Source organism: Symphalangus syndactylus, chromosome 2 (genome assembly GCF_028878055.3).
Source record: "Symphalangus syndactylus isolate Jambi chromosome 2, NHGRI_mSymSyn1-v2.1_pri, whole genome shotgun sequence".
In the NCBI taxonomy this organism is placed as follows: domain Eukaryota; kingdom Metazoa; phylum Chordata; class Mammalia; order Primates; family Hylobatidae; genus Symphalangus; species Symphalangus syndactylus.
The window spans coordinates 126,718,447-126,744,838 of record NC_072424.2 but is presented as its reverse complement, the minus strand read 5'-3'; the positions used below and the strand labels follow the sequence as shown (position 1 = coordinate 126,744,838).

Below are 26,392 nucleotides of genomic sequence, written 5' to 3'. Positions count from 1 at the left end.
AGCTGAGGGTCCCAAAACAAGTCCAGAGAAAGCAAACAATTACTGGTGCAATGACAGGGTTCTATCGCGCTGTGGTGGAAAGAACCCAGACTGTGAAGGCAGGAAACCCGGAAACAGTCGGTCGCGGTTGTGCCCTTACCTGAGAGGTGACTGTGGCAAATCCCACAACCTTTGGAATCTCAGGGTCCTCATCTGAAAACACCTCCCCCTCCCAGAGTGGTCATGGGAACTGAATGGGCTGAGGGATAAGAAGGGGATCTGCCGCCCTCCGACAGACACCCCCCAACACCTTTGTTCTTCTTAAGCACGACAGTGCTAGTCCGGATTCCTTAGGAAAGACTGTTTCCGCTCTGGGTCCCAAAACCTAGCACTAAAGACAACTGAGCAAAGCAAAATCAGAAAATCATTTGAGGAAATGTTCATTAGGATCTGGGTCACCCGGAACCAGTTTCTCTCGCCAAGACCTCCTTCCTGAGGAAGCACCCTCTCTGTGCCACGCTCCATGGAGGCACCAAGGAGAAGGCCTGGGAAGGGAAGAGTGAGCCTTCCCTGGTGGAGGGGCCCCTCCTCAGGCAGTGGGGAGACCACCTTTTGCATGCAACAGGACTTACCAGGTAGCGCTCCTCCTGCCTCATGCTGGGGGTGCGGATCATGTGATTTTGTTCCCCTCTCCAGTCTCCAAAGCGACGGAAAAAATAGTTAGATAAGAACCGGTTGACGGGGTCTCTAATGATGTTGATGTAGACAGGCTGGTCTCCTCCAAACCTAACACAAACATTGAGTTCGTTACAACCCATCACTGCAGGAGGAAAACAGGGCCTACTTACACAACATCTCCCCTCCCCTCTCGGTTAACTTATTGAAAGATGACCTCCTATGCTAAGGTGCCAATGGCACGTAATAAGCAAACAGTGTTTCCCAATAGGCATTTTATTATAATGCAGGAAGTGGGGAGGATGATACCTGTTCCAGGTACCTGTTGAGGGGCTGTGAGGACATTTCATAGTATAGCACGGTACAAACCACGCCATTGTGCATGTTAAGGAAGAGATGGTGTCTAGTTTTCTCACTAGGCTGTAGGTTTCTTGAAGATGGGGGCCACTCTGTATCGGATTTAGTATTTCCAATGGCTAGAACAGAACCCACAGGGACACAATTGGCCCTCGGTGAATGTTTCAGTTGATTGGTAGGTTCTGACTGCCTTGCTGGGTGAGACGGCACTTCCTCTACATTGTAATTCAAACAGTTCCCGGTCAGGTGCTCTGCAGTAAGGGAGTGAGTAACAGCCAGTCTTCACTGAGCACTCGCTGTTCACCTTGTTCTAAATACCTCATGAAACCAGCTTGCTGAAGCCCCATAACACGTCAATAGAGTAGAAAAAATAATTATCCTCATTTACACTTGGGGAAACTGAGGCAGGAATCAGGTTCATAACTTGTAGCTGAACTAGGATATGGGTCCAGGCAATCTGGCTCTAGAATCTATGCTCTTAATTATGGAAAAGTGATTTCTGGAGTTGAGGAAATTTTGTGTGGGATATCAAGAATGAAACAAAATTCAACATAATTATCCTCAAGTGATGGCAAGTGGCTTCAGATAAAAATAAAGCAAATAGCCAGGTGTTCCATTTTAATTCCTTCCATGAAAGGATTAGACGAATCCACTAAATCCTGGCCCAAGAACAAGGTCTTCCGGAGGCAAAGTGATGAGATTGGCTGGATTTGTCTTAATGATTCCTTCTTTTTTCCCTTTGAACTGCCCGAAAGCAGTAGCCTTGAGGAGTCCGGGGAGAGTGCCCCAGCCTCTGGGCAGAGGTCATGCTCTGGTGACCTCCTGAGGGGCCTGCAGGGTTCTCTAGCCCTATGACCTTGTGACCTTCTGAGGAACGTGCCTGGACATTCTGTCAGGGGTCAGAAAGAACTAAGAGAAAACAAACTGACAGGACCCCACTCCTGCCTCTCTCTAGCTGGCAGACTCCGTTTACCTTTCAAAACCCAGCCTGGGGTCACATCGCATCCCTCAGCAATTAATGCCCAACCCAGGGTCCATGCCTCCCTCCTCTGTGCCCCGGGCCGTCTCTCCTGCACTGTGTGGAAATGTGTGCCTCTCCCATCAGACTGTGGGCCTCCTGCAGCCAGGAACGACACCCTCTAGCTCAGTGTGTGGCACACAGTAGGTGCTCAACAAATGACCAAATGAAGAAATGAACATCTGAGTGTGTGCCTCTCAGTTGTTAACGTTTCTTCGCATATCATGGGGCTCTGTTGTCAGAGGAAAGTAATAACAAGCCCCCATCCTTTTCTGTGTGTGAATTCATATAATGTTGTTCCTGGTTTATCTGCATTTTTAAAAAGAATCTTCAGATAGAAGAATCCAAAGGAACAACTCTGAGATAGTGGAATTTCAGGCACCAGGACACATGAATGATACCCTGGAGCCCTTAAATACTACCACATTGGAACACACACAGCTAACGGGTGAGATTAGCCTTGCAGTGCGAATCTTGTTAGTTCTCAGAAATACACATTCATGTAACTGGATGAACAACTAACTGGAGTCCCAGGATTTAGCTGTGCCAACCACCAGCTAACTACTGTACACACCCCAGATTTATCCCCCTTTTAAAATTAAATTGGGTTTCATATCTATGATAAACAGCAACTAAAGTAATAAAGCTAGGGACTAGAAAGACAAGGCTTGCATACCAAATATGCACCTAATTAGACCCTCAAAATTGCTTCATGCTTTTAAAAACCTCAACCGTTCTTTCATCTTCATGTGAAGAATGACTGCTAGTGCTAGTTAGCAGAACTGCCCAATCATGTGAATCCATGCACAGCGTCCCATCAGGAGATGGCTCTCAGCCTCACCACTGCCATCTTTGATCAACGGCAAGAGAAGTAACGACTGGCAAGTCTTGATGAGCATGGATGACCTGCTCTTGTTTGCACGTTGCAACCCAATGCAAGACTTCCAGAATAATTTTCCAAAATGGAAGTTTTAGATGGCTTAAGAATGTATTGTCAAGTATCAGATAATATAGTAGGCTCTCTCTAGAAGTTTCTAACTATGAGAAAGAGGTGTCTGGTATACATCTTCCCCTTTGCAGAAGGCAGTAATCGTTGCAGGCTGCCAGCCCTCTGTACACACAGCTCCCGCCAAATTGGGAAAATCTGGGGTGACACGTCAGTTACACAGAAGAGGCCAGAATACCACCATGCTACCACGAGGGACCAGAGCATAGCACATGTCCTAGTGCCTGAGCAGGGAAGCAAATTTTCCCACCATCATACTATCTTCTTTCAGCATCAGTTTCTCCTCTCAGTATTTTAAAACTCTGGTCAGAATTCCTGGCTACCATTTAAAAAGTCTCTGGGTCACCTGAACCTTTTGCTCACTCATGATTTCATTCTAGGGATGAGAATGGTTTGTACCCTACCATCCCATACAGTGAAACACCTTGACTGATTTTTAAAAGCCATGAGAGAAGATTCCACAATCTCCCTGTGAAGTCCATTGTATCAGTTGAAAGGTCTTTCTTATACCCAGCCAATATTTGACATTTTCCTTTTATGCGTATTTCCTTTTGTTTGAACCATTTGACACAAAGGATTTGCGTCTGCTATGCTTTTACAACACTTAGCCTTTTCAACTTCAATTTTAATTCCTTTAACTTTTTGTTGTTTCTTTCAAAAATTCCTTTGGCTTTTATCTTAAGACTTTATTTCCCTTCATTTTATAATGTATAGCTCTTAATTTGATCTTTATGGAGCTCTAAAAAATTGTGGTGGCTATGGCTGATCACAGGTTCTAAGTAGTGCATACACTAGAGGGTAGAAGAGTCAGGCCATATTTTGTGTTTTGTTCAACAACACACCCTTTTGTCCTTCAGTCACCACAATTACTCCTGCATCTTTGAAGCTCTCTTTTAAGTCATCCTAAAATAGCAGGCATTACCAATTTCTTCGACATTTGTTCATAGATCCTATTCACCGACTCTGTAATCACTCCTCTGGGCTTCCTTCGGACTCTGCAAATGTGTCATATCTTTTAAATTTTTACTCATTTTTTCTGATGAGAAGATGAACATCTGCAGCAGGGAATAATTTTCTAGCAAGCATAACTGCATGGTTCTCACTCTGAGAGGCATTTCCGAACACCTCATTCTGAGCATTTTCATCAGCATCGGTCTACACTGCTACCTCAATCAATTAATCAACCCATCGATAATATTAGTCACCTCTTCAACAGCTACACAAAGCACTAGGGTAAAAATTTTAGGTATATTTTCATCAAAATTTGAAAGGCATTCTTCCTGAGGTAATAATTATTGCACATATTAAATCAATACTTAAGACCGGAATTATCCTGGAAAATTAAGACTGTTTTGTACCCCAGTTATAGTAGAGATTACTGTGATTGGAATCAGTTTTTGAAAGTATATCCTGTTCTTCTAAGAAATTCTAGTAAAATATATATATTTATCTTTTTCATCATTTTAAAGTGTACAATTCAGTGGTATTAAAACATTCACATTGTTGTGAAGTCATCATCACCACCCGTCTCCAAAACGTTTTCATGTTCACAAATGGAAACTCTGCCCATTCAACAAAAAAATCCCTTTTCCTGCTTTCCCCACCCCGGTAACCACCATTCTGCCAAAAGCCTACCTCCTTTTTAGCCTGTGGCCTGGAAGCAGAGGTTATCTTTGTGCCACTATCTACATTAAAGGGTGAAAAGTACCGTAGGCCAAAGGCCCAGGGCTTTGATCCTTGTCAGTGAGGGAGGAAGACACTTTGAAGTGAGAGAAAGGCCATCATGGAAAAGAACAGGACCTTTTGGGGGCAGAGTGAGGAGCAGCTGAGGCGGAGAGGGGTAGAGCTGGCTGTTTATTTTTGAGACGGAGTTTCGCTCTTGTTGCCCAGGCTGGAGTGCAATGGCATGATCTCGGCTTACTGCAACATCTGCCTCCCGGGTTCAAGCGATTCTCCTGCCACAGTCTCCCAAGTAGTTGGGATTACAGGCGCCCATCACCACACCCATCTAATTTTTGTATTTTTAGTAGAGATGGGGTTTCGCCATGTTGGCCAGGCTGGTCTCGAACTCCTGACCTCAAGTGATCCACCTGCCTCGGCCTCCCAAAGTGCTGGGATTACAGGTGTGAGCCACTGCACCCAGCCAAGCTGGCTGTTAAAGGGCCCTTTGCTGGAGCCAGTCACAGTAACAAGAGTCTCTGAACGTCCAGTGGGGGCCAGCATGGTGGGGAGGTCTGGCTTCTGTCCTCACACCCCCTGCAGTAGGCACTTCCATCTCCTCTGCCCAGGACTAGACCCCCCCCACCACCGCCCATCACAAAACACAAGCAGAAGAGACAGCTGTGCTCTGTTCTCTGGTCTGTCCCAAGGCAGAAGAGATGGAAACATTTGCTGTGAGAAGCTGAGACAAATGGGGAAGGAGGTGGGTAGTTGGGTCAGGGCTCCCACTCACAGAGGAAGATGAATTGACAAGGCATGAAATAAACAGTAAGGAATAATCAGGAAATGAGGGAAAGTCCAGATTATACTCATCCCTGATGGGCCAACACAGCTGGTGGCCCATGCAGCGGCAGAGATCCACTCCCCACAGAGGGAAAAGCAGAAACATGAGAAAGAAAGTGCCAATTTAGGAAGATGAGCCCAGCCAGGGTTCACATAGGGAAAACCCAGACAAAACTCGCACTTGTAAATGGAACTTCTGTGCAGTGTTTAAGGAGGCAGAGATGGTGTTAACTGCTGATACCGATTTTTACTTTGGTGCTTTCTTCAGAGTTTGCAGTGTCTGTCAAATGATAAGAGATTTGAAGGGCACAGAATTGAAATGGATCACTTGGCTAAGAAGAATAAAAAAGTCAACATTTACAAATAAGATGTGAAAACCAAATTGACTTGTGGAATTAGCGAAGTCTGATTTGTTTTGTTAAATAATGCCATCAGAGGGCAGTTTGTTCACAAAAGTTGATACAAGAAACACTGTTCACATCAGTAATTGAGACTTCACTTGCAGGGAAGAGAAAAGGTGTCCAAAATGCACCCCCTTGCACATCACACCCCACTGCTTTTCTGGTGATTGACTAATTTTCACATTTTTGTTTGTTCGTTTTTGCAAGTTACTATTGGCACCGGAACCACCATCTGAGATACATGAGAAAACAGAAATGGAACTAAAGGAAGGTGAGGGGGTCATGGGAGAGAAAGGAAGAATGATGGGAAAAAAGGATAAGGGAAGTGGTGGTTTGAAATTATTTAGCATATTGGTGTCTCTTATAATGCATTTGGACTATTTTGACAGCATCGGGTTCTGAGACAAAGCTTCTTAAGGGTTTCCCTGCAAAAGGACATTTGGAAGGGTGAGGGGCATTGTAGATTGCAAAAATATTTATACCCACCCCCAAAAAATAAAAGTTTAGAAAACAAATAAAATTGGGGGCAGGGGACAGACAAATTTGAATTGTAGTCTGTCGCAAGGCTTTCTAGTGTGTGGATCTAAGATAGATTTTGGAGGGATGCTGTTGATGTTGGAAAGTTGATCTTTTTCAGAAACTGCTTCCTAAAGTTACTGTGAAAACTGAAAAAAGATACATGAAACCATAGTATGCAAATATTAAAAATCCTACTTAAACATCCTAACAAAGAGAAGCATCTTTTAGGCCAAGGTAGTTTTAACTCAATTCTCCAGATAGTCCAGGTGAAAAACATTTGTCTGGCTTGAATTTCCAGGGAGTTCCACAACTGTGGAGCAACAACCACCACTGAAGCCTGAGATCTCTGCTGAGCTCGCTGTGCCTAAGTCCCCCGGCAGGAAACCTTCCCCGAGGCAAAACACCTGATCGGTCTGAACCAATTACTTCCCATCTTTGGATTAATAAACTTAGATATGGTTCCTTCTAACTCTAAAAAAGGAAAAAGAAGAAACAGGACAAGAAGCCTAGATGGTGAAAAAACGAAGTAGGTCAGCTATAGAAACACCAAGTGCTCACAGGATTGCATTTTACATGATTCAAGACTGTCTAAATTTCAAGGTAAAAATGCCATCTTTAATGGAATAAAAAAAAGAAAGGGCAATTAGCTATGGTATAATGCCTTACCCTTCAAAAGTTCTGACCATTTGTGTGCAAAAAAAGTGTGGGGAGGGAGGCCTGACTTTCATCCTTACAGTCTGCTTGCCAGCAAGTATCGTGCGGCATGTTAACGATGTGCGGAGGATTGGAAATATCAACAATAATATTAGGTTGCAGTGTCAGTTCTTCTCATGGGAACCTCATTATCCTGAAACAAGCAATAGGTCTGTCAGCAGCTATAAGGGTAGGTTTCTTAAGATCAGCTTCATTATCTTTATAACTTATCATTCAAAATACATCTAAAAGTTATTTTTTAAAGTATGTTAATGTCCTTGGTTTTGCATGATGGCTCACGCCTGTAATCCCAGCACTTGGGAGGCTGAGGTGGGCAAATCACTTGAGGCCACGAGTTTGAGGCCAGCCTGGCCAACATGGTGAAACCCTGTCTCCACTAAAAATAGAAAAATTAGCCAGGTGTGGTGGTGCATGCCTGTAATTCCAGCTACTCAGGAGGCTGAGGCAGGAGAATCGCTTGAACTGAGGTTACAGTGAGCTGAGATCGCACTGCTGCACTCCAGCCTGGGCGACTGAGTAAGACTGCATCTCAAAAAAAAGTAATGTCAAAGGCCTCTTAACAAGTTCCAGCTTAGTGTTTTTCTCTGTCAATTGCATATCGACAGAGAAATTTTCCTTAAATAAAGCTATTCCCTTAAACAATGAAAAGCTGATTTTTAATGTCCCATGGTTCTATGAGTGGAACAATCATAATCTTGTCATATATTAAAGTTCAAATGATCATTCTCTTCATTTTTATGGAAGTCTGGTAGCTAAGGGCCCAGGCCCTGGTACGTGGGTGTGAAGAGAGGAGGAGGTTGCTCCTGGGGAGTCAGTTTTGGCTTTTCATTGAAAGCAGCAAAGCTGGTCAGGCAGTCTCTTGTTATTTCTGCTTAAAACTCTTGACTGCTGTTCCAGTCCAGTCGTGTCCATCCTGGGTTGCACTGTATCCCTTTCAGTTCCTCTTGGCCCTGCTCTTCTGCTGGTTGCTGTGCTGGGAATGCCCTCCCCCTTCACTTGTCTAAAGCTGACCCATCCCTCACCTCCCCGAGGAAACACCTTCCCAGAGTCCTTGTCCCACAGGGAAGTTCCTGCTTCCCACCTCCGCTAGGGGAAGCCCTGTGACCACCCTCTCCTTACATCTGTCACACTTTAATGGAAGATGAACTTAGAGTCTCCCGAAGGCAAGAAAAACATTTAATGTTGACTGCAGAAGCCCCAGTTCTCATGTAGTGTATAGAAGAGAGAAGGTAATCCATAGACATGTGTTTCATTAAAATGGAACTGAGGGAGGAGAAGCAGAGCCCAGCCCTGTCCTCAAGGTGTTTCCATAGAAACCGAGTCAGGAGCTGGGTAGTGGGCTCAGCCTGAGATGTCTACAGAATTGCCTTTTTAAGTGCCACTCTGAATGTATATAGCATCTGATATGTTTTGGCTCTGTGTCCCCACCCAAATCTCATCTTGAATTGTACATCTGTAATTCCCACATGTTGTGGGAGGGACCTGATAGGAGATAATTTGAATCATGGGGTGGTTTCCCCCATACTGTTCTCGTGGTAGCGAATAAGTCTCGCAAGATATGATGGTTTTATCAGGGATTTCCGCTTTTGCATCATCCTCATTTTCTCTTGCTGCCACCATGTAAGAAGTGCCTTTCGACTCCTGCCATGATTCTGAGGCCTCCCCAGCCACATGGAACTGTAAGTCCAATTAAACCTATTTTTCTTCCCAGTCTTGGATATCAGCAGCATGAAAATGGACCAATACAGCATCCTTCTCTCAGAAGGCCTTTCCTTCACAGGTTCAGAGCATCCCATATGGTAGGGATGACTGAGAACTGTCCTTGTTTTACAGATGGAAAAATAGAAAACAGAGACCCCCAAGAGGTTGAACGGCTTGCCGAGAATCATGACCAGTTGGGAGGCCAGTTCTGACACCAGAGGTCCTGACGGCAGGGCCAGCACCATTTTCTGTAGACATAGTATCTTCTAAAAGGCATTTATCATTTTTTTTCCTTTCAGAATTAGAGCAATGAAGACTAAACTCCTGTACATGTGTTTGATGGTAGAGGCCATAACAGAATATGGCCAGCATACTGTGATCTGCCGACCCAATTAAGATACTGGCCATGGCTTCTAATTTGTGTTTTACACTGTTCAGAGATAAACATTTAAAATTTGTTGCATTGCAATCTGTTTGATTGTAAAGATTTGACTTACGAAGCAAGAAGTGTTCATGAACGAGGTTTAAGGATGTCAGGGGTGACTCAGAAGGAAAGGCGCTAGGACAGCAAGGATCAGGGAAGCAGTGCTTTTCTCTTTGCAAGTCATAAAACACAATGCCTGAAAGAGCTAATAAGCCTTGTTATCTAATTATGTCTAATAATATGCTTGTAGCCTTCTGGAATTAAGAGGCAGGGCACACACCCTGGATAATCCAATAACAAGCCATTTTATAAATGTGGTTGAAAACACAGTCCTAGCTGCCCAGCACCTGGCCCTGGGTCACTGTGGAAAATTTGCAGGAGTCCTGTTACCATCCCAGGAACTCTGGTTATCAGGAAGGCCCAGGAAACTTCAGGGAACACTTGCTTTTAAAGATAAGGCAGCAACTCCTTTTCTCTGCTTAATAACTTGCTTTACTGAATCTCATTCTTTGCACTCAACTTGCACAGGACCTGCTGCACAGCAGGGAAGTCCTTGAATGATTGAAATCTTCTTCCAGCCAGGTGGGTTGTCAGGCACCCTGGACCAGGGCAACAGCTTCTCCAGAGCCAGCTCCCTGGGTGCCTGGCCTGCAGGAGCCACTGGGTCAGCACTAACTAGCAGATGTTGCCTGCTGCCCTGGGTCCTTTGGTGCCCTCGTGTGGACCTGCAAGGAACTGTCATCCCCATGTTAAGATGACGGAAGTGCCCGTCAGATGGCTGACAAGGGAGGCCCGGAGGTTCCCAAGCTGGTCTCCAGCAGATCTGCCTCTGGATCCAGTGATCTGTCAGCCATTAGATAGCTGCTGTGAATGCAGACTTGAGCCAGCACAGGGAGAGCAAAACACTAAGGGCCATCAGCAAAGGAGTGAGGCACAGTGACAATCAACCTATGCTAATGAAAGACTGGGGAAGAGGACACTCAGAACCTGAAGCTAGTAATTTAACACATAGGGAATCTAAAAACCTGAATTTGAAGATTTGCATTGTTATCAGAAGACCACAGCCGGTGGAAACAAAAACCAGAATTTTAAATACCTCCCCAGCATCAAACACGCAAGGCTTAGAAAATCAAATGGTTTACAGTCACGCATTGCTTAATGTCAGGGGTACATTCTGAGAAATGCATCATTAGGCAATTTCGTGGTTGTGCAAGCATCATAGAGTACATACACAAACCTCGATGGCACAGCTTACTGCGTATCTATGCTGTAGAGTACAGCCTATTGCTTCTGGGCTACAAATCTGGACAGCATGTGACTATACTGAATACTGGAGGCAACTGTGACACAATAATAATCATTTGTGTATCTAAACATAGAAAATATATGGTAAAAATACCGTATTATAATCTTACGGATTAATATATATATGAGGTCTGTCATTGACCAAAATGTCATGATGTGGCACATGAATGTATTTAAAAGATAGACAGAGGCTGGTACTTTGGATCCTAGAAAATACTCATTACTCTAGCACTAAATTATTTCCAGAGTTCTGTGCAGGTTCAAATTGTACAAAAATGTGCAATAAAATATTTATGCTAAAATACTCATCTCCTGCCTTATTTGTTTCAATACAAAATCTGATTCCTTTTTAAAAAACAGCTATTAGGTCAAACGGCTTCTCATTAAAAAATAATTCCAAGTTTTTATAAGATTTAAGATAGTAGTCTAGGAAGAAATGAAGTTTCTGTTCAAATATTTCAAATTTTGATCCCTCCATAGCAAAAATAAATGGATTAAAAATGTCTTTTCAAGGGCAATTGCACTGCCTTGTAAATAAAGGTAGATTTCTAAAGTAATTGTTCATTAGAAGAAAATGAAAGAACCATTAAACTGGAAAATGTCTTACCTTGAGAAGTTGAGGAAATGAACATGTCGAGTGAATAAATAGGGTTGTTCGGCAGTACTTATATTTTTAATCAGTTCCATCTATTAAAAAAAGTACAAAATTAGCATATATAGGATCTAATTTACCAAGCCATATTAAGTTAAAGATTATCTATCCAACTCTTTTTATTCCCACTTATTACCACTAGACCAGCACTATAAGTGCAATATTTATCAAGTTTTCCATAAGGCTCCTTAGTGAATAAAACAGTGCTATCCAAATTGATAGTCCTGTGTCTCATTTAGTTGATCGTTATCATGAAAGCAACATGACAGATTAAGTAATTTCGACTGGAGAAATCAGTGTGTTGCTGTACTAAAATGTAAATAAAAGAATGCCTTCTATCCCTTCCTTTAAAGTCAAATCAAGGAAGGAGGTTAGTCATTATCTTATTCTGTAATGATATTATTGGGATATACAAAAATATTGAAACAGGTGCTGCAGAATTGAAAAATGGAATAAAATGAGGTACTACTTCATTCTTGTGCTCCTTGACTATGAAATTTATAAGGAAAATATTCTATAGGAAACACATAAACCTCCAAATGTCTTGGTTTTTTGGTGGGTGGTCATCTGAATTATTTATTTGCAGTTATCAGCAAGGCAAAAAGTAGTTTATATTCGTATAAACTAACTTTTATGGCCTTCTGGAACATGTCATGATACAGAAAATGTTTAGTGAAATCTGTTAGAAATTCCAAGCATTCTTATGACTCCCTAACTTTGTGAACTTCTCTTTCCCCAGTTTTTCTAATGGCCCCATCAAAACGAACACACTGTGGAATTTTTAAAAAGCACATTGCAGCTTGCTACTTTGGATGAATGTCAGGAGTGCAACATTTCATGTTTTATGAAATAGTTGAAGTTAAAAAACTGGAAACAAAACCAGTCATTCACACGTTAACCGCAGTAGCAACAAGAACAATAAAATAAGAGTCTGGAACTCCAGGTTTGTCTCAAACATGACAGAAAACCCGAGTCTGCCTTGTTCCTTTATGTCTAACACAGGGGCTGACACATATATAAGTGCTTGATAAATATTTGTTCAATGAATTAACTCCAACTAGTACATGCTTTATAGATTATTATGCTAGGATCTCAGTGTGTAAACCTTGTAATTAGATATTCAAGCTCACAACGATTGAAGGAATGAAATTGAATTTTAAAGGTAAATGACTCGCAGTTCATAAACCCTGTGCTTCTGTTAGTCAGTGGCAGGTATGAGTGAATAATGGTCTGTCTGTCCTCAAGCCTCAGTATAAAAGGAAATTGAATCCTGCCTCTTTATCTACTGTTTATCCTGGACACACCACCTGCAAGTGCTTGTTTTTGGTAGTAAAACTTCCTGCGTGGTCACATTGTTAATTCTGATTTTTGATGGATTTACTAATAGAATTAACGGTTTGGAGACATAACCATAGGTAATTTATCTCTGAGGGTGCCTGCTTGGAAAAATAACCCTTGACTGTGTGTATGTTTAATGTAAAGACCATTAATGCTTTTATCTCTAGATTATTTTACTCAGATACTTCTCTGCACACAGAAGAGTCATAGAAGAAAGCCCCCTAGTATTATACAAGAAAACTGGAAGAACAGGTCAGAAGGAAAAACGTTTCTTTCACTTATTCCACATTAAGTTAATTCTCTAAACACATGTCAATGTGTTAAATTTAATGGAAGAATAGTAGTAGTTAGATTTTGAGAACAGTGTCATAATAGTCATAAAGCTGTCTATTTCAGGAGGAAAAAATGGATTAGCAGTGACAATGTATAACTCTTTCTAGACGTATCTTTAAACATAGAATCAATGTACTAATGCTCGTGTTTATTGTATTAGCACAGTAAAGGCAAAGGGTGCATTTCAGCTGTCAGCCAGTTTGGTCTTCACAAATTCTAAGACTTTCCTTGTTTCTGGCGACAAGCAGTCATCTTCTGAACTCGTTGCTGCCATCGCTTGAGGTCTCTCATCCGGTCCTCCCCCCATGGCCAACAGCCTGCCTCTTGCTTCACCTAAATCTTATTTGCAGGAGAGGCATCAGGGGTGAAAATGGCACCACCTAAAATCACCAACGAGCCACCTCTCCTCTCCCTGGCTCATGCGGGACCACTCCTGGCCTTTATTCCGATTCCATGGCATAAATTCACTCATCATTCATTGAGTACTTATTAGGCACTGGGGATAAAAACAGGAATAAGATGGGTGGGAAGACACATGAAGAAGACAGTGGAATATGTCCTAATGGTGCCCTCAAACTCCACCATGGCCACAAACACACTTAATCCTCACCCATCTTTACTCTTTATCCAGCCTCATCCATCTCTGGACAGTCTGGTTCAGGTTACCGGTGCTTGGCATATTCCCACCTTTGATCCAGCTCTTTCCCGGACTCCCATATTCAATGGTGTGTTGAGCCATGTGAATTCCACCTGTGCTATTTCCCTCAACTGGCTCTCAGGACCACACATGCTGTGGCCAGCCAAATAAGAACCCTCCTTGTTCCTTCCTCACACTAAAGCCTGACCAAGTCCAAGCTCAAGTTTAAGTTCCCTCTTTTACAACGTTCTTCTGCTACTCCTTGTGTGTCTAAATACTAACCACTTTACCTCTGGCTAAAATATCTACCTCTCCAAGTAGCCTTCCTGGATAGCCCTTTTCATTCAACATCATTTGATTTCCCCTCTGTGTCAGGCAATGTTGCTCAGGGTTATGGCTATAGAGATGATGGATTTGGTTCTTGACGTTGGGAAGCTGTCAGAGTCTTGTGGTTGAGGTGGACTAAGAGGCAGGTAATATCATGTGATAACCACCATGAGGTAGATGGTAGATAAGTGAAGCACCTCTCTCTACTTTCAGATGGGGAGGTAATGCCTCCCCAAGGAGGTTTTCCTGAATGGTCTGGAAGGGCCTAGAGGAGTAAGCCAGGAAAGAAAGGGGTTCATGGCATTGCAAATAATGAAGAGCAGATAAAAAGGCAAAACATAAAATGATACGGCACCAAGGAACTGCAGGAGTTCAGTGGGCCAGAGGTGTTCAGTGATCCGAGATGGGATCAGCAAAGTAGCAGGTGAGACTAGAGAATCAGGTAAGAGTCAGGTAATGGAGGGCACTGCAGATCACAGCAGGAATTCTGACATTTATTCTGTGGGTGATCAACAGCCAGAAAAAATTCATTTTTCCAGACCTGAGGACACGGTGGAGAATGTGAAGAAGGGTAAGGATTAGATACAGAAGCACAGCCAGGAAGACTGGGCAATAATCCCAACAGCAAATGACAATGGCATGAACTAAGGTCGTGGTTTTCAGCGTGGTCCCCAGATCTGCAGCATCAGCATCACCTGAGACTTGTTGGAAATGCAAATTCTCAGGCTCCGCCCCAGGCTTTCTGAATTAGAAGGAACTCTGGGGGAAGGGGTGCCTGCAGTCTGTGTTTTGCCAAGCCTTCTAAGGGATGCTAAGGCCCAAAAGTGTGAGAACCACTGAACTAAGTCAATGTAAGTAAGACAGAAGGGGAGGTTCTGTGAGGGTTAAGGAGGTGACCACCTGCCAGTGGAAGGGAGGCAGGGCGAGTGGCCAAAAGAGCTTCCTTCTCAGATTCCTGGCTAGGGCAACTGAATACGTGATGGTATCCATTCATGGAGATGGGCAATACTGGGGGAGGAACAAATTTGGCTGCAGATAATGGGGGAAATGGGCTTGGTTTTGAACATGACCTTCCACAGCAGTGTATCTGAAAATTTTTCAGGACATGCACTTTCTACATTACACCGTAGTTGAGTTTGTGCATGAGTCTGAGCTGGAATGTAAATTCTGTGAGGGTTGGGGGCAGGCTTTATCCCCTAGAAAGCCTACTCAAGGTACTTGGACAGAACATACACCCCACAAATATTTATGAAATGAAGCTATCATCTTTAGAAATCCTTTTTGGAGTCAAGAAATGTACAGTTAACTGAAGACAGAATTATCTAGCACTCAGGCTATGAATTTAGCCTTTCTGAGACAGACCCATATGTTCATTATCCTAGTGTCACATGGAGCAAACAGTCTTACCATTATAACATCCAGGACATAACACCATCAAACAGACTCCCATTTTCTGAGTGCACCAAGGTGCTCTTTATACATATGGTGTCATTTAATCCTCACAAGAACCCCATGAATAAGTATTATTATTATTATTATTTTGAGATGAAGTCTCTGCTGCCCAGGCTGGAGTACAGTGGACAAGAACTCCACAGATAAGTATTATTATTATTATTTTGAGACAAAGTCTCACTCTGCTGCCCAGGCTGGAGTGCAGTGGCACGATCTTGGCTCACTGCAACCTCCCCCTCCTGGGTTCAAGCAATTCTCCTGCCCCAGCCTCCTGAGTAGCTGGGATTATAGGTGCCCGCCACCATGCCCAGCTAATTTTTGTATTTTTAGTAGAGACAGGGTTTCACCATGTTGGTCAGGCTGGTCTTGAACTCCTGACCTCAGGTGATCCACCCGCCTTGGCCTCCCAAAGTGCTGGGATTACAGGCGTGAGCCACCGTGCCCAGCCATGGATAAGTATTATTATCCCTACTGTAGAGGTTAAGAAACTGAGGCACAAAAGGCTACATTGGTTGCTTAAAGCCTCATCCACACAAAGAGGTAAAGCCAGGATTGAAATCCAAGTCTTTCCATTCCCTGGAAAGGGATTTTTATTTACTGGCTGCAATCTATTCACCATTCCCACTGAGATTTGATCTATACATAACCTTTCAAAATGGAAGGAACAGACTGGTTAGCACAAAACTCTGGAGAACAAAGAAGGTTTATGGAATATAAATTTTCTTTTCTTGTGATGTGCTGAAAATTTGAAAGAATTCAGTTCTAACAGATGGAAAAGCATTATGAAATAATACAAAAATAAAAGCTTTAGAATGCCAGAGATAATATTTTTTAAAAGTTCTAGGTGGGAAAACTGAGTATATATCCTAACAAGAACAGAAAATTAATTTTAAATACTAAAAAAGATAACTACGTAATGAAAGATATTTAAAAGAAAAAAATCAGATCACAGCATATCAGTAAGTAGTTCCTAATCTTTTGCTTTCAACCTGACTGGCTGGGATGGTACAGCAGAAAACCTTTACCTGCAGTTCCACCAACACAGTCAGACTTTGCTCCTGACTTCTTGGCAAATATTTGTCAGCAGAGGTCGTATCTAACCTTACGTGGTTCATAAGTGAATTCTGTGTCACTCATGAACACCTAGACGTATTATAATTTTGTAAAGCATTTTACATAAAGGATATGTTTTTAACATATCAAAGCAAAATAAGGGGTAGCTCAGAGGAAGAGCCTTGGCCCTTGAACCTCAGAGGCTGGGAAGATGGCTGGAGGCTCCGGTGACCCTTCCCTCTTCCCACAGTATGGGGTAGCCCTTGTAAGCAGGAGGCAGGATGGCCTGCGGGAAGCAGTCAGTGCAACACATGCCTGCAATGAAGAAGAAGTCCACCAGGGGGAGCAATGACATGATCAAGGCAAAGAGCCTAGGTCTGAATTACGGAGAAAATCAATCTCATGGTTGCAACTGGAAGGAAAGGAAAAACTTATTTTATTTTTGCAGGCCTTGCTGCTGCTTCCTAGTTTTTCTCTTTTCTTTCCACTAAGTTTCTATTAGCGGACTCAGTTTCTGTCTGTAGGGCTCCAAGACTAGACGTCTGCAGGGCTGTGTGAACTAATCCCTGTGGCGTGGACAGGGACCAGGCTCCTCTCTTTGGTTTGACTCTAAGGTCCAGTTGGAGCACCTCTCATGCCTGTGGACACTGTCCCTACTCCTATAAAGTCGGGAAGTTCTGACGGTCATTCTAAGCGAGGCTTTTCCAAAACATGTCAAGCCAGAGAAAGGTTCCTGGGATAAATAGAGAGACTCATGAGGAGACAACACTTCATAAAACTTCAGGGACGCATGGAGTCTTCAGGGGTTTGAGAGAGTCTCAGGTGACAGTGGGATTTTCCTAGCGTAGTGAAGGATTCACTTCAATAAAAGGAAAACTTTCTAATAATCAGAGGCTTTTGTGAAATCATTCCTCGCTAGGACTGTGCGTGAGGACCTCTTCGGGAGTTTTTCCCCTGCAAAATACAAATAACTTTGGCTCTGCCTTTGCAAGTTTAGCTCTGTATTTTGCAGTGGGACCTGAATACACATATTGTGAGAAAGCTCCCCGGCCGATTTTGGTGCCTATCATGATTAAGAACCATTGTTCATTAACCCATGTATGCCTAGTGTTCCATTATTGGAACACTAAGCATGTGGGAGTTATTTACATCCTACTGCTCAAGGTCATTGCCAAGGTCTGATTGCAAAAATTTTAAAAAATTGCAACCTCAGGCATAAATGGAATAGCTTCCCACTGTCTACTGAAGAAAGTTCCAACTCCGAAGCCCAGCATTTAAAGTTTGGGATTTGACCCCCGTTTGTTTTCAAGTCTCATTCTTCCACATTATTCTTAATTTACACTATATTTTAATCAGATTCCTGTACACACTTATTCCTCCTTCTAAAATGGGGCGATAATGCTTTCCTAACAATGTTGCCTTGAGGATTAGAAATAGGGTGCACTAATATCTAGTGGGCTGTCTGGGGTTTAATATGCACATTAATACTAGGCCCTCAATAAATATTCAGCAAAGTGAATGAACAAAAAACAGAGAAATCTGCTTAAAAAATTAATGAGTGCACTTTTTTTTTTTTTTTTTTTGAGATGGAGTCTTGCTCTGTCACCCAGGTTGGAGTGCAGTGGTGCAAGCCCGGCTCACTGCAACCTCTGCCTCCTGGGTTCAAGTGATTCTCTTGCCTCAGCCTCCCAAGTAGCTGGGATTACAGGCGTGCACCACCACGCTTGTCTAATTTTTGTATTTTTAGTAGAGACAGGGTTTTACCATGTTGGCCAGGCTGGTCTCGAACTTCTGACCTCAGGTGAGCCACCTGCCTCGGCCTCCCAAAGTGCTGGGATTACAGGCGTCAGCCACTACTCCTGGCCCACCTTCTTGATTAAACAGAGGCCCCATTAACCATGCCTTAGGGATCCCTGTAGCCTGTAGACTTTTACAAACTTAACATGATTTCTTTAGGTAAGTTGGGGTTTTTTTTCCCCCTAAGTCTCACTGCTTTCTAGCCACCATTAAGACTTGAAACTTGCAGGGGGCAAGAGCAATAGGAAAGGGAAGTTAAAAATATTGTAAAGAAATATTGTTTTGATAAAGAAGCTAAAGCTATCTAGGGCACATGGGCATAGGATCTCTCTCTCCTCCACCCTTTATATAACTCTTCAAGGTTTTAATAATTTGAATAGCTGTTGGAGAGTCAGAACAGATGTGACATTTATAGTGATATAGTAGCCTTTACTGTTACAACTGGTGGGGGGATGTGGACTTGCCTAGTATTTCACAGATGATGAACTGGAGTTCTGCAGAATGCAAACGAGTCACAAACACTCATTAGACTGCAAAAATGCTAGGTGAAACCCAGTTAAACAGTTTGCAGTTTTGTTTTTAATTTTCTAAGTCTTTAAAATGCGAATAATCATTGTGAATTGATTCATTTGGGACAAGGCACACAACATTTACCAAATTTATTGAACCATAATATTTTTTTTCTTTCAATGTCTTAGAGGACTAGGATTCTCAGGAACATACCTAGGGCAATGCTGGTATGATGATTTCAACCCTGGCTGCATCATAAAATCTCTTGTGACACTTTATTAAAGAAAAAGTTTTCTGGGCTCTACCCCAGAATCTCAGGGAGAAGGGCCATTGCAACTCTGGGTTTTAAAAGGCTGTGCTGAGATTCTGCTGTCCAGCCAGAGGAGATAAACACTGCATGATGAGAATGGCTTTTGGATTAAGGAAGGCCTAGGTTCAAGGCCAAGATCCACTGATAGTCATTATAATGTATTTGGAAAGTTACAATCTGATTGTCTTAGGTGTCTCACCCATGAAACAGGGAATCATACCCACTCAGTAGTATATTTTTAGGTCCAAAAAGTTCAATGAAACAATGAAGGAAAACAATGCATGTAGTAGGTGCTGTATCCAACACGTAATCCTCAGTTTCAACAGAAATAGAAATAGTAAAATTACATGCCTTCTCAATATGCTGGTAACTTTTGCTTTTCTTTAAAGAGAATGAAAGTAATTGTGGATTCTCATAGCTGTAATACACCTGCAGCACTCTGACCTTTCTTGTATTTAGAGCAATGCTCAGAAAGATGGTGTCATGTCTTAACCAAAGATGGTTATGTGTTTTTTTGGCAATCACACACCACATCTTCTGGGGAAAAAAATTCCCTATTTTTCAAAGCTGTATATAATCTCCATTTTTCAAGAGATAATTTAAGCCAGCTTAAGACCTGAAATCTGGTTTTACAGCATAAATGCAATGATGTCATCACAGGTTTGCATGATGAGCTGTGCGAAAGTCCAACACTTGCTCAGCAGCCATTGCTCATGCTCTGCTGTTGAGGCGGAATCTTCCAAAATACGAACTTCAAAGGTATTTCTATTTCTATAAGGACAGATGTAGTGGGATTTTTATAGGCATTCTAACATTTGGTGTCTTCACACTCCCTTTCCTTTTTAATAATCCCTTCAGTGTCTTGTTCCATGTAATAGATTTTAAAAATTTAGCTGTATGTGTGTGTGTGTGTGTGATCACAGCTACCCTCCAGAGAGCAATGCATGTGTGAATCTGACCGTGGCCCAGAGAGGTGCCTTTTTGTATGAATGAAATGGAATAGATAATCTGGTCTTAGAAATGGATACTATTCCGAAGTTCATTTGTAAGTCAGGAGTTTGGAACTTGGAGCACATTTTCTCATAAAAGAAATTCTCTACATGGTGGATAAAGTCCCAGGCCAGCCCACAAGAGCCTGTTTAAGTCATACTGCACCTGAAGTGGAATTGTTATTAACTCTAGAGGACAATGATTCTATGGGAACAAATTTTCAGAATTCTACTGTTTATAGGCGAGAACAACTGACTACAATTTCCACTAGTCTTCTAAACCATTTCCCCCTTCATTCCTCTAATAAATTACCAAAAAAGGAGCTATTCATACCACAAATTATTTCTTGAATATATATTAAAAGAATATTTTTTCTGTTTTATGCACGTTGAAACTTTAATAAAAGCAATACATGGACAAAAAAAGTGTTTCTCTAAATGTAGTTGAACTTCAAACTGGGTTTCTTGTCCTGGCTGCGGAGAGGTAATGGTGACTGTTATTATGTTTGTTTCAACATTAAAATTATATATCTGTTTTTTTCTACCTTATCTTTACCTTTGCCATGCGTTTTTAAAACTGCCTTACAATCTAATAGAAATCTGGAATAACGAAGTAATGAAATATATTCTAGGTCACTTTGACCACAGGAATCAGAAATGTTTCAACTACACAATACACAGATTATGCTAGAAGTTGTACAAATATATCACAGAATCACAGGGCTGGAAAGAATCTTAAAAGACTGTCTAGTCTCTTCTCTGGCTTCCAGACAAGCCAACCATTCCAAACAGATGAGAGCTAGCCTATATTTTAGAAGAGAAGGATGACTTTGTCTTTTTAACCCTTTCTGGATCTAACAGTCTTACACATTGTTAGTAAATTGCCATTAATTTTTATTCTAAATTATTCCATTCATAGTTACAAGTGTATTTTACTTTTTCATGTTTGCTCCTCATAGGAAACAAACTAGGTTGATCTCTATAAAATCCCATGGCATATTTAAATACTATACTTTGTGTTCTTTCTTCTAACCATTGCTGAACATCCCAATGTCTAATCCTTGGGTTACTTTTGTCCTGCTCTCTGCGGGTAGTTTGTTGTCTCTCCTGCAGTGGGAACTAAAATCTAGCAACTGTGTTTTATGAGGCATCTGGGAACTGAGTATGATTATATTATATTTAAGTGTAATCCTATAATTAAGCAGGCCATAAGAGTTAGATTCAAAAGAAAACCAAATTTAATAATTATAATAAAATTGCAATAATGTATTTATTTATAATTTCTTTCTTTCAGGCAGTTAAAAAGGCATCACTAGCCTAATCACATTAGCTCTTCAATCAAGTAAGGTAATCAAGGAGAACCTGCCCCTACTATACAATCTTATACATAAAATGCAACATCCTTAAGTGCCACCAAAGATCATTCTTTTCTATGGAGACCCTACTGTGGAACGTACAAGGTATAACCTTAAAATATTTTTTGCTGATTGGTAATGACTCTTTAACTATTGGTGCTAGTAATGGCTATTTAAACTTGATACTGAGTGATTTTTTAATGGAAGTTTGCAATGGAGTGGGCAATTTGATCTCTGTATTATAAAAGACACAAAACATAGTAGCTTTAGAACAAGTATGGTTGGCTATGTTACTGTCTTAAAACAGTTCTACTTTCCCCCAAGATAAAAAGGAAATATACAATTGGTAAATTAAGAATGAGATTTCCTCCGTTTGTGAGGTTCTGAATGTCTCAAAGCTGGAGATTATGTCCAAAGAAAATGGACATGGATGGAAATTTATTTATTTATTCATTTTTTTATTTACTTATCTATTTATTTATTATTTATTTATTGAGACAAAGTCTCGCTCTGTCACCAGGCTGGAGTGCAGTGCTGCAATCTTGACTCACACTGCAACCTCTGCCTCCCGGGTTCAAGTGATTCTCCTGCTTCAGCCTCCCGAGTAGCTGGGACTACAGGCACGTGCCACCATGCCCAGCTAATTTTTTTGTATTTTTAGTAGAGACGCGGTTTCACCATGTTGGCCAGGATAGTCTCGATCCTGGCCTTGATCTCGATCCTCGAGCTCCCAAAGTGCTGGAATTACATGTGTGAGGAAATTTTTATAATGATGATCTCAACCTGATAGTGAGCCATGTTTCTTGTTTCTTCCCAACATGCAGGTACCACTCATTGGGTGGCTGCTCATCCTATGTATGTAAGGGGATAGAAGCCAGTTTCTGAGACCAGGATGACAAACCTGACTCTGTAAAATGACCATGAGAACACTCTATCTGACTTTTCTACATCAGCAAACCACCCCCACAGAGACTGTTGCCCTTACCTCTATACAGGTTTGCAAAGTAAACCTTCATAGCTGCTTGGTAGAGGACAGCACTCCCATCCTACCATCAGCATGTCCACTTGTACCGCTCAGCTACATTAGGGCAAAACTGTTCCTGTGAAGTGGGGTCATTCTTTTCCTACCACTGAACATTCCAAATGCTGCTCTCAAAGCCTAAGTCCTCTGAGTTTCCCATGTCCCCCATCAACCAATACAACCATAAAGATTCTGGACACTGGTGAGAAAATGAAGAGGTAAGAATATTAAAATAAAATCTTCTCATTTTGACGGTGAAGATGTCGGCATTATTTATAGCTCAGTGGTATGACTCTTTGAGATGTATATATTGCTAATATTAGCTAACTAGACAAGGGCAAGTACACACAGTCCTTCATCAGTCCTAATGGAAGTATCCCTTCATGGAAATTCCCTGGTTTATAGAGTTCTTATGGAACCCTTAACTTAAATTTCCTTCCACACTCTGGCAAAAATACAGCATGAAATCAAAACTCTGGTATTCATTCATCCGGAGTCTGAAGGATGACCTGTAAGGCACCCACTGGTTACACAAATGAGCTGAAGCAAAACACAATTTAACAATGGGCAAAGTCAACTTACTTGTTCATTTTTAGTAAGCCTGGTTTTGTTGTGAATGTCTGATGTGACCAAATTAAATCCGTGCTTCTCCGACAAGATTCTCAGAAGCAAGACCACAGTACGGCTCCCACACTTGCCTACTCTGTTGTACACCACCTGGCTTGGGAAAGGTAGTACCTGGGAAAAAAAACAAGAGAACAAACATGAAACGTCTGTATGGAAATACTTACGATTCTTCCCTCAATTTCAGAACAATAACTGTTTCATATAATAAATCTGAGTGAAAAAGACCTATAATCAGGTTAATAAAAAGGATGTATATCAGTTCATCAGAAGTGATAAACTATATCTTCATGATGTAACGAGAGAAATGTTGGTCTTGTTATCTCTCTGCACTGAAGAAATTTCGGGCAGTCTCTAAGATTGATTATCAAACTTTTCTTTTTAAGAACAAAATACATAAATATGTTCCTTAATGACAATATTTTTTGCAAGCTTATGCTTTATCAGAACAACTTAATTTATAGAGTGGTCAAGAAGTGGAGTGGAATTCCAGAACTCTTAAAATGCGATAATAAAAATACAGTTTGTAAATGAATGATGAATTTGAATAGACATTTCTCCAAAGAAAATATACAAATGGCCAATAAGCCCATGAAAAAATGCTCAACATCATTAGTCACGGGGAAATGCAAATCAAAATCACAATGAGATACCACTTCACAGCCATGAGGATGGGTATAATAAACAACCAAGAAGACAGTAACAGGTCGGAGTGGAGTGGAATTGCTGGATCATATGGTAACCATAGGTTTAATTTTTTGAAGGACTGCTAAACCATTTTCAATATAGCTGTACTATTTTATATTCCTACCAACAACATATGAGGGTTCCAATTTCTGCACATCCTTGCCAACACTTGTTATTGATATATATGTATTTTTTTATTTTTTTAGACAGGGTCTCACTCTTCTGCCCAGGCTGGAGTGCAGTGGCGTGACCCTGGGCTCACTGCAACCTCTGTCTCCCAGGCTCATGCAATCCTCCCACCTTAGCTTCCCGAGTAGCTGGGACTACAGGCACACACCACCATGACTGGCTAATTTTTGTAATTTTTTTTTTTTTGGTAGAGACAGGGTTTCACCATGGTGCCCAAGCTGGTCTCAAACTCCAGAGCTCAAGCAATCTGCTGGCCTCGGCCTCCCAAAGTGCTGGGATTACAGGCATGAGCCACCACGCCTGACCTGTTACTGCCTTTTTGGTTGTTTATTATACCCATCCTCGTGGCTGTGAAGTGGTATCTCATTGTGATTTTGATTTGCATTTCCCTATGACTAATGATGTTGAGCATTTTTTCATATGCTTATTGGCCATTTGTATATTTTCTTTGGAGAAATGTCTATTCAAATCCATCATCCATTTACAAATTGTCTTTTCATTATTGCATTTTAAGAGTTTTATATATACACATATATGTACATATATGTATACATATATGCGTATATATGTATACATATGTGCATATATGTATACATATATACGCATATATATATGTATATATATGTGTATATATATGTATATATATGTGTATATATATATGTATATATATGTGTATATATATATATGTATATATATGTGTATATATATATATGTATATATATTCTGGATTAGCAAATACACAATCTGCAAATATTTTCTCCCATCCTGTAAGTTGTCTTTTCATTTTCTTTATGGTGTCCTTTGAAGCACAGAAGTTTTTCAATTTGACTGAGTCCAATTTATCTAAATTTTCTCTGGTTGTTTTGGTTTTGGTGTCATATCTAAGAAACTATTGCCTAATCTAAGATCGTAAAGATATACATTTATGTTTCCTCCTGATAATTTTATGGTTTTATTTCTAACATTTAGGTATTTGATCCATTTCAAGTTACTTTTCTGTGTGGTGCGAGTTGGTTGTCTAACTTCATTCTTCTGCATGCAAATATCCAATTGTCACAGCACCATTTGTTGAAAAGACTCTTCTATTCTTTCCCCACTTAGCTGTTTAGTACCCTTGTCAAAAATTCACTAACCGTAAGTGTATTGGGGGTCATTATTATTTCTGGATTCTGAATTCTGTTCCCTTAATCTACATGTTTATACTCATGTCAGTACCACACAGTCTTATTATAGCTTTGTTCTAAGTTTTGAAATTGGGAAGGGAAGGGTAAGTCCCTCCAACTTTGTTCTTTTTCAAGATTGCTTTTGGCTACTCTGTGTCCTTCGCATTTCCATGTGAACTTTAGGGTCAGCTTGCTAATATCTGCCCAAAAAAGTAGTTGAGATTATGATAAGGACTGCATTGAATCTGTAGATAAATTTGATTACGACAGCCACCTTAACAATATTGTCTTCCAATCCATGAACATGGATGTCTTCCTACTTATTTAGTTCTCCTTTAATTCGTTTCTTTGATGTTTTGTTGTTTTCATTGTTCATGCCTTATACTGCTGTTGTTGAATTTATTCTTTTTGATGTCATTATAAATAGAATTCTTCTCTTAGTTTCATTTTGGACTGATTGGTAAAAATACAATTGATTTTTCTACATTGATCTTATATTCCACAATCTTGCTGAACTCATTTATTAATTCCAATAGTTTTTTTGTGTGGATTCTTTAGGATTTTCTATATAAGATCATGCTATGTGCAAACAGAGAAGTTTTACGTCTTCCTTTCCAATATGAATGCCTTTCCTTTCTTTTCCCTTTCTAACTGCCTAGTGGATAATGATTTTTATATACTATTATCTACTTCTTATCTTGATATACTACTTTTTATCTATTTTGATATAATATTATATACTATTTATACTATTATCTACTTTACTATATACTTTTCATAGCTATTATGAAAAGCATCTATGATTAATCATTTATATCTGCAATAAAGATATTTCTCCATTTTGAATGCTCAGCATTGATCAACAACTGACAATAATCAAAGGATTCCTTCATTCAGCACATACTCATAACAGAAGGTCATTTTAAAAAGCTCAAAACTAAATAATAAAGCACAGTATAAAATCATAAATATACTGGAAACATAAATATACTATGGTAGGCCATTTGAATTTTTGCCTTTGCAATTATAGGTTAATTTAATTTTCCTGAAATATTTGTATGCAGAGTAGCATTTAATAAATTTGAAGCTTAAAGGCTAGTTGTCACTGGAATAAAATATAATATCTGTATCATTCACTTAACAACCAGTCACATGCCATTTTGGTGCAATATTTCCATTATGTATTTTTTTCTTATGAGTAATACCTTGTTTCTTGAGGGCCAGTCTACTATGTGTCCTCACAGTGCCTAGAATGTGCTTTGTACATAAAGAGCCTCAACGGACACTGAATGAGTCCTGACTGCTCTGAGGAATTTAATGTGCTGCTTAACACTAATTAACACAATGATTCCAC

The 26,392-nt window shown here is 40.8% G+C and overlaps 1 protein-coding gene and 1 long non-coding RNA gene across 5 annotated transcripts in view; one reads left to right on the top strand and one right to left on the bottom strand.

Annotated features, from left to right (window-relative positions):
* UST (uronyl 2-sulfotransferase) overlaps positions 1-26,392 on the bottom strand; it is a 345,881-nt gene that overhangs the window by 128,645 nt on the left and 190,844 nt on the right. For all 3 annotated transcript variants that reach the window (XM_055266806.2, XM_063622934.1, XM_055266823.2), the window contains exons 3-5: positions 22,958-23,113; positions 11,209-11,288; positions 612-765 (exon numbers count right to left, since the gene is read on the bottom strand). In XM_055266806.2, the coding sequence (XP_055122781.1) occupies positions 612-765; positions 11,209-11,288; positions 22,958-23,113 (390 nt within the window). The remainder of the gene's footprint in view (positions 1-611; positions 766-11,208; positions 11,289-22,957; positions 23,114-26,392) is intronic.
* Positions 488-22,992, top strand: LOC129475062 (uncharacterized). 2 transcript variants are annotated; one of them, XR_008654745.2, is made up of 5 exons: positions 488-614; positions 6,146-6,209; positions 6,756-7,057; positions 21,294-21,459; positions 22,179-22,992. It is a non-coding gene; the product is annotated as an uncharacterized lncRNA (long non-coding RNA). The 2 variants fall into 2 exon arrangements; XR_010117018.1 differs by lacking the exons at positions 21,294-21,459; positions 22,179-22,992 and adding an exon at positions 9,172-9,277.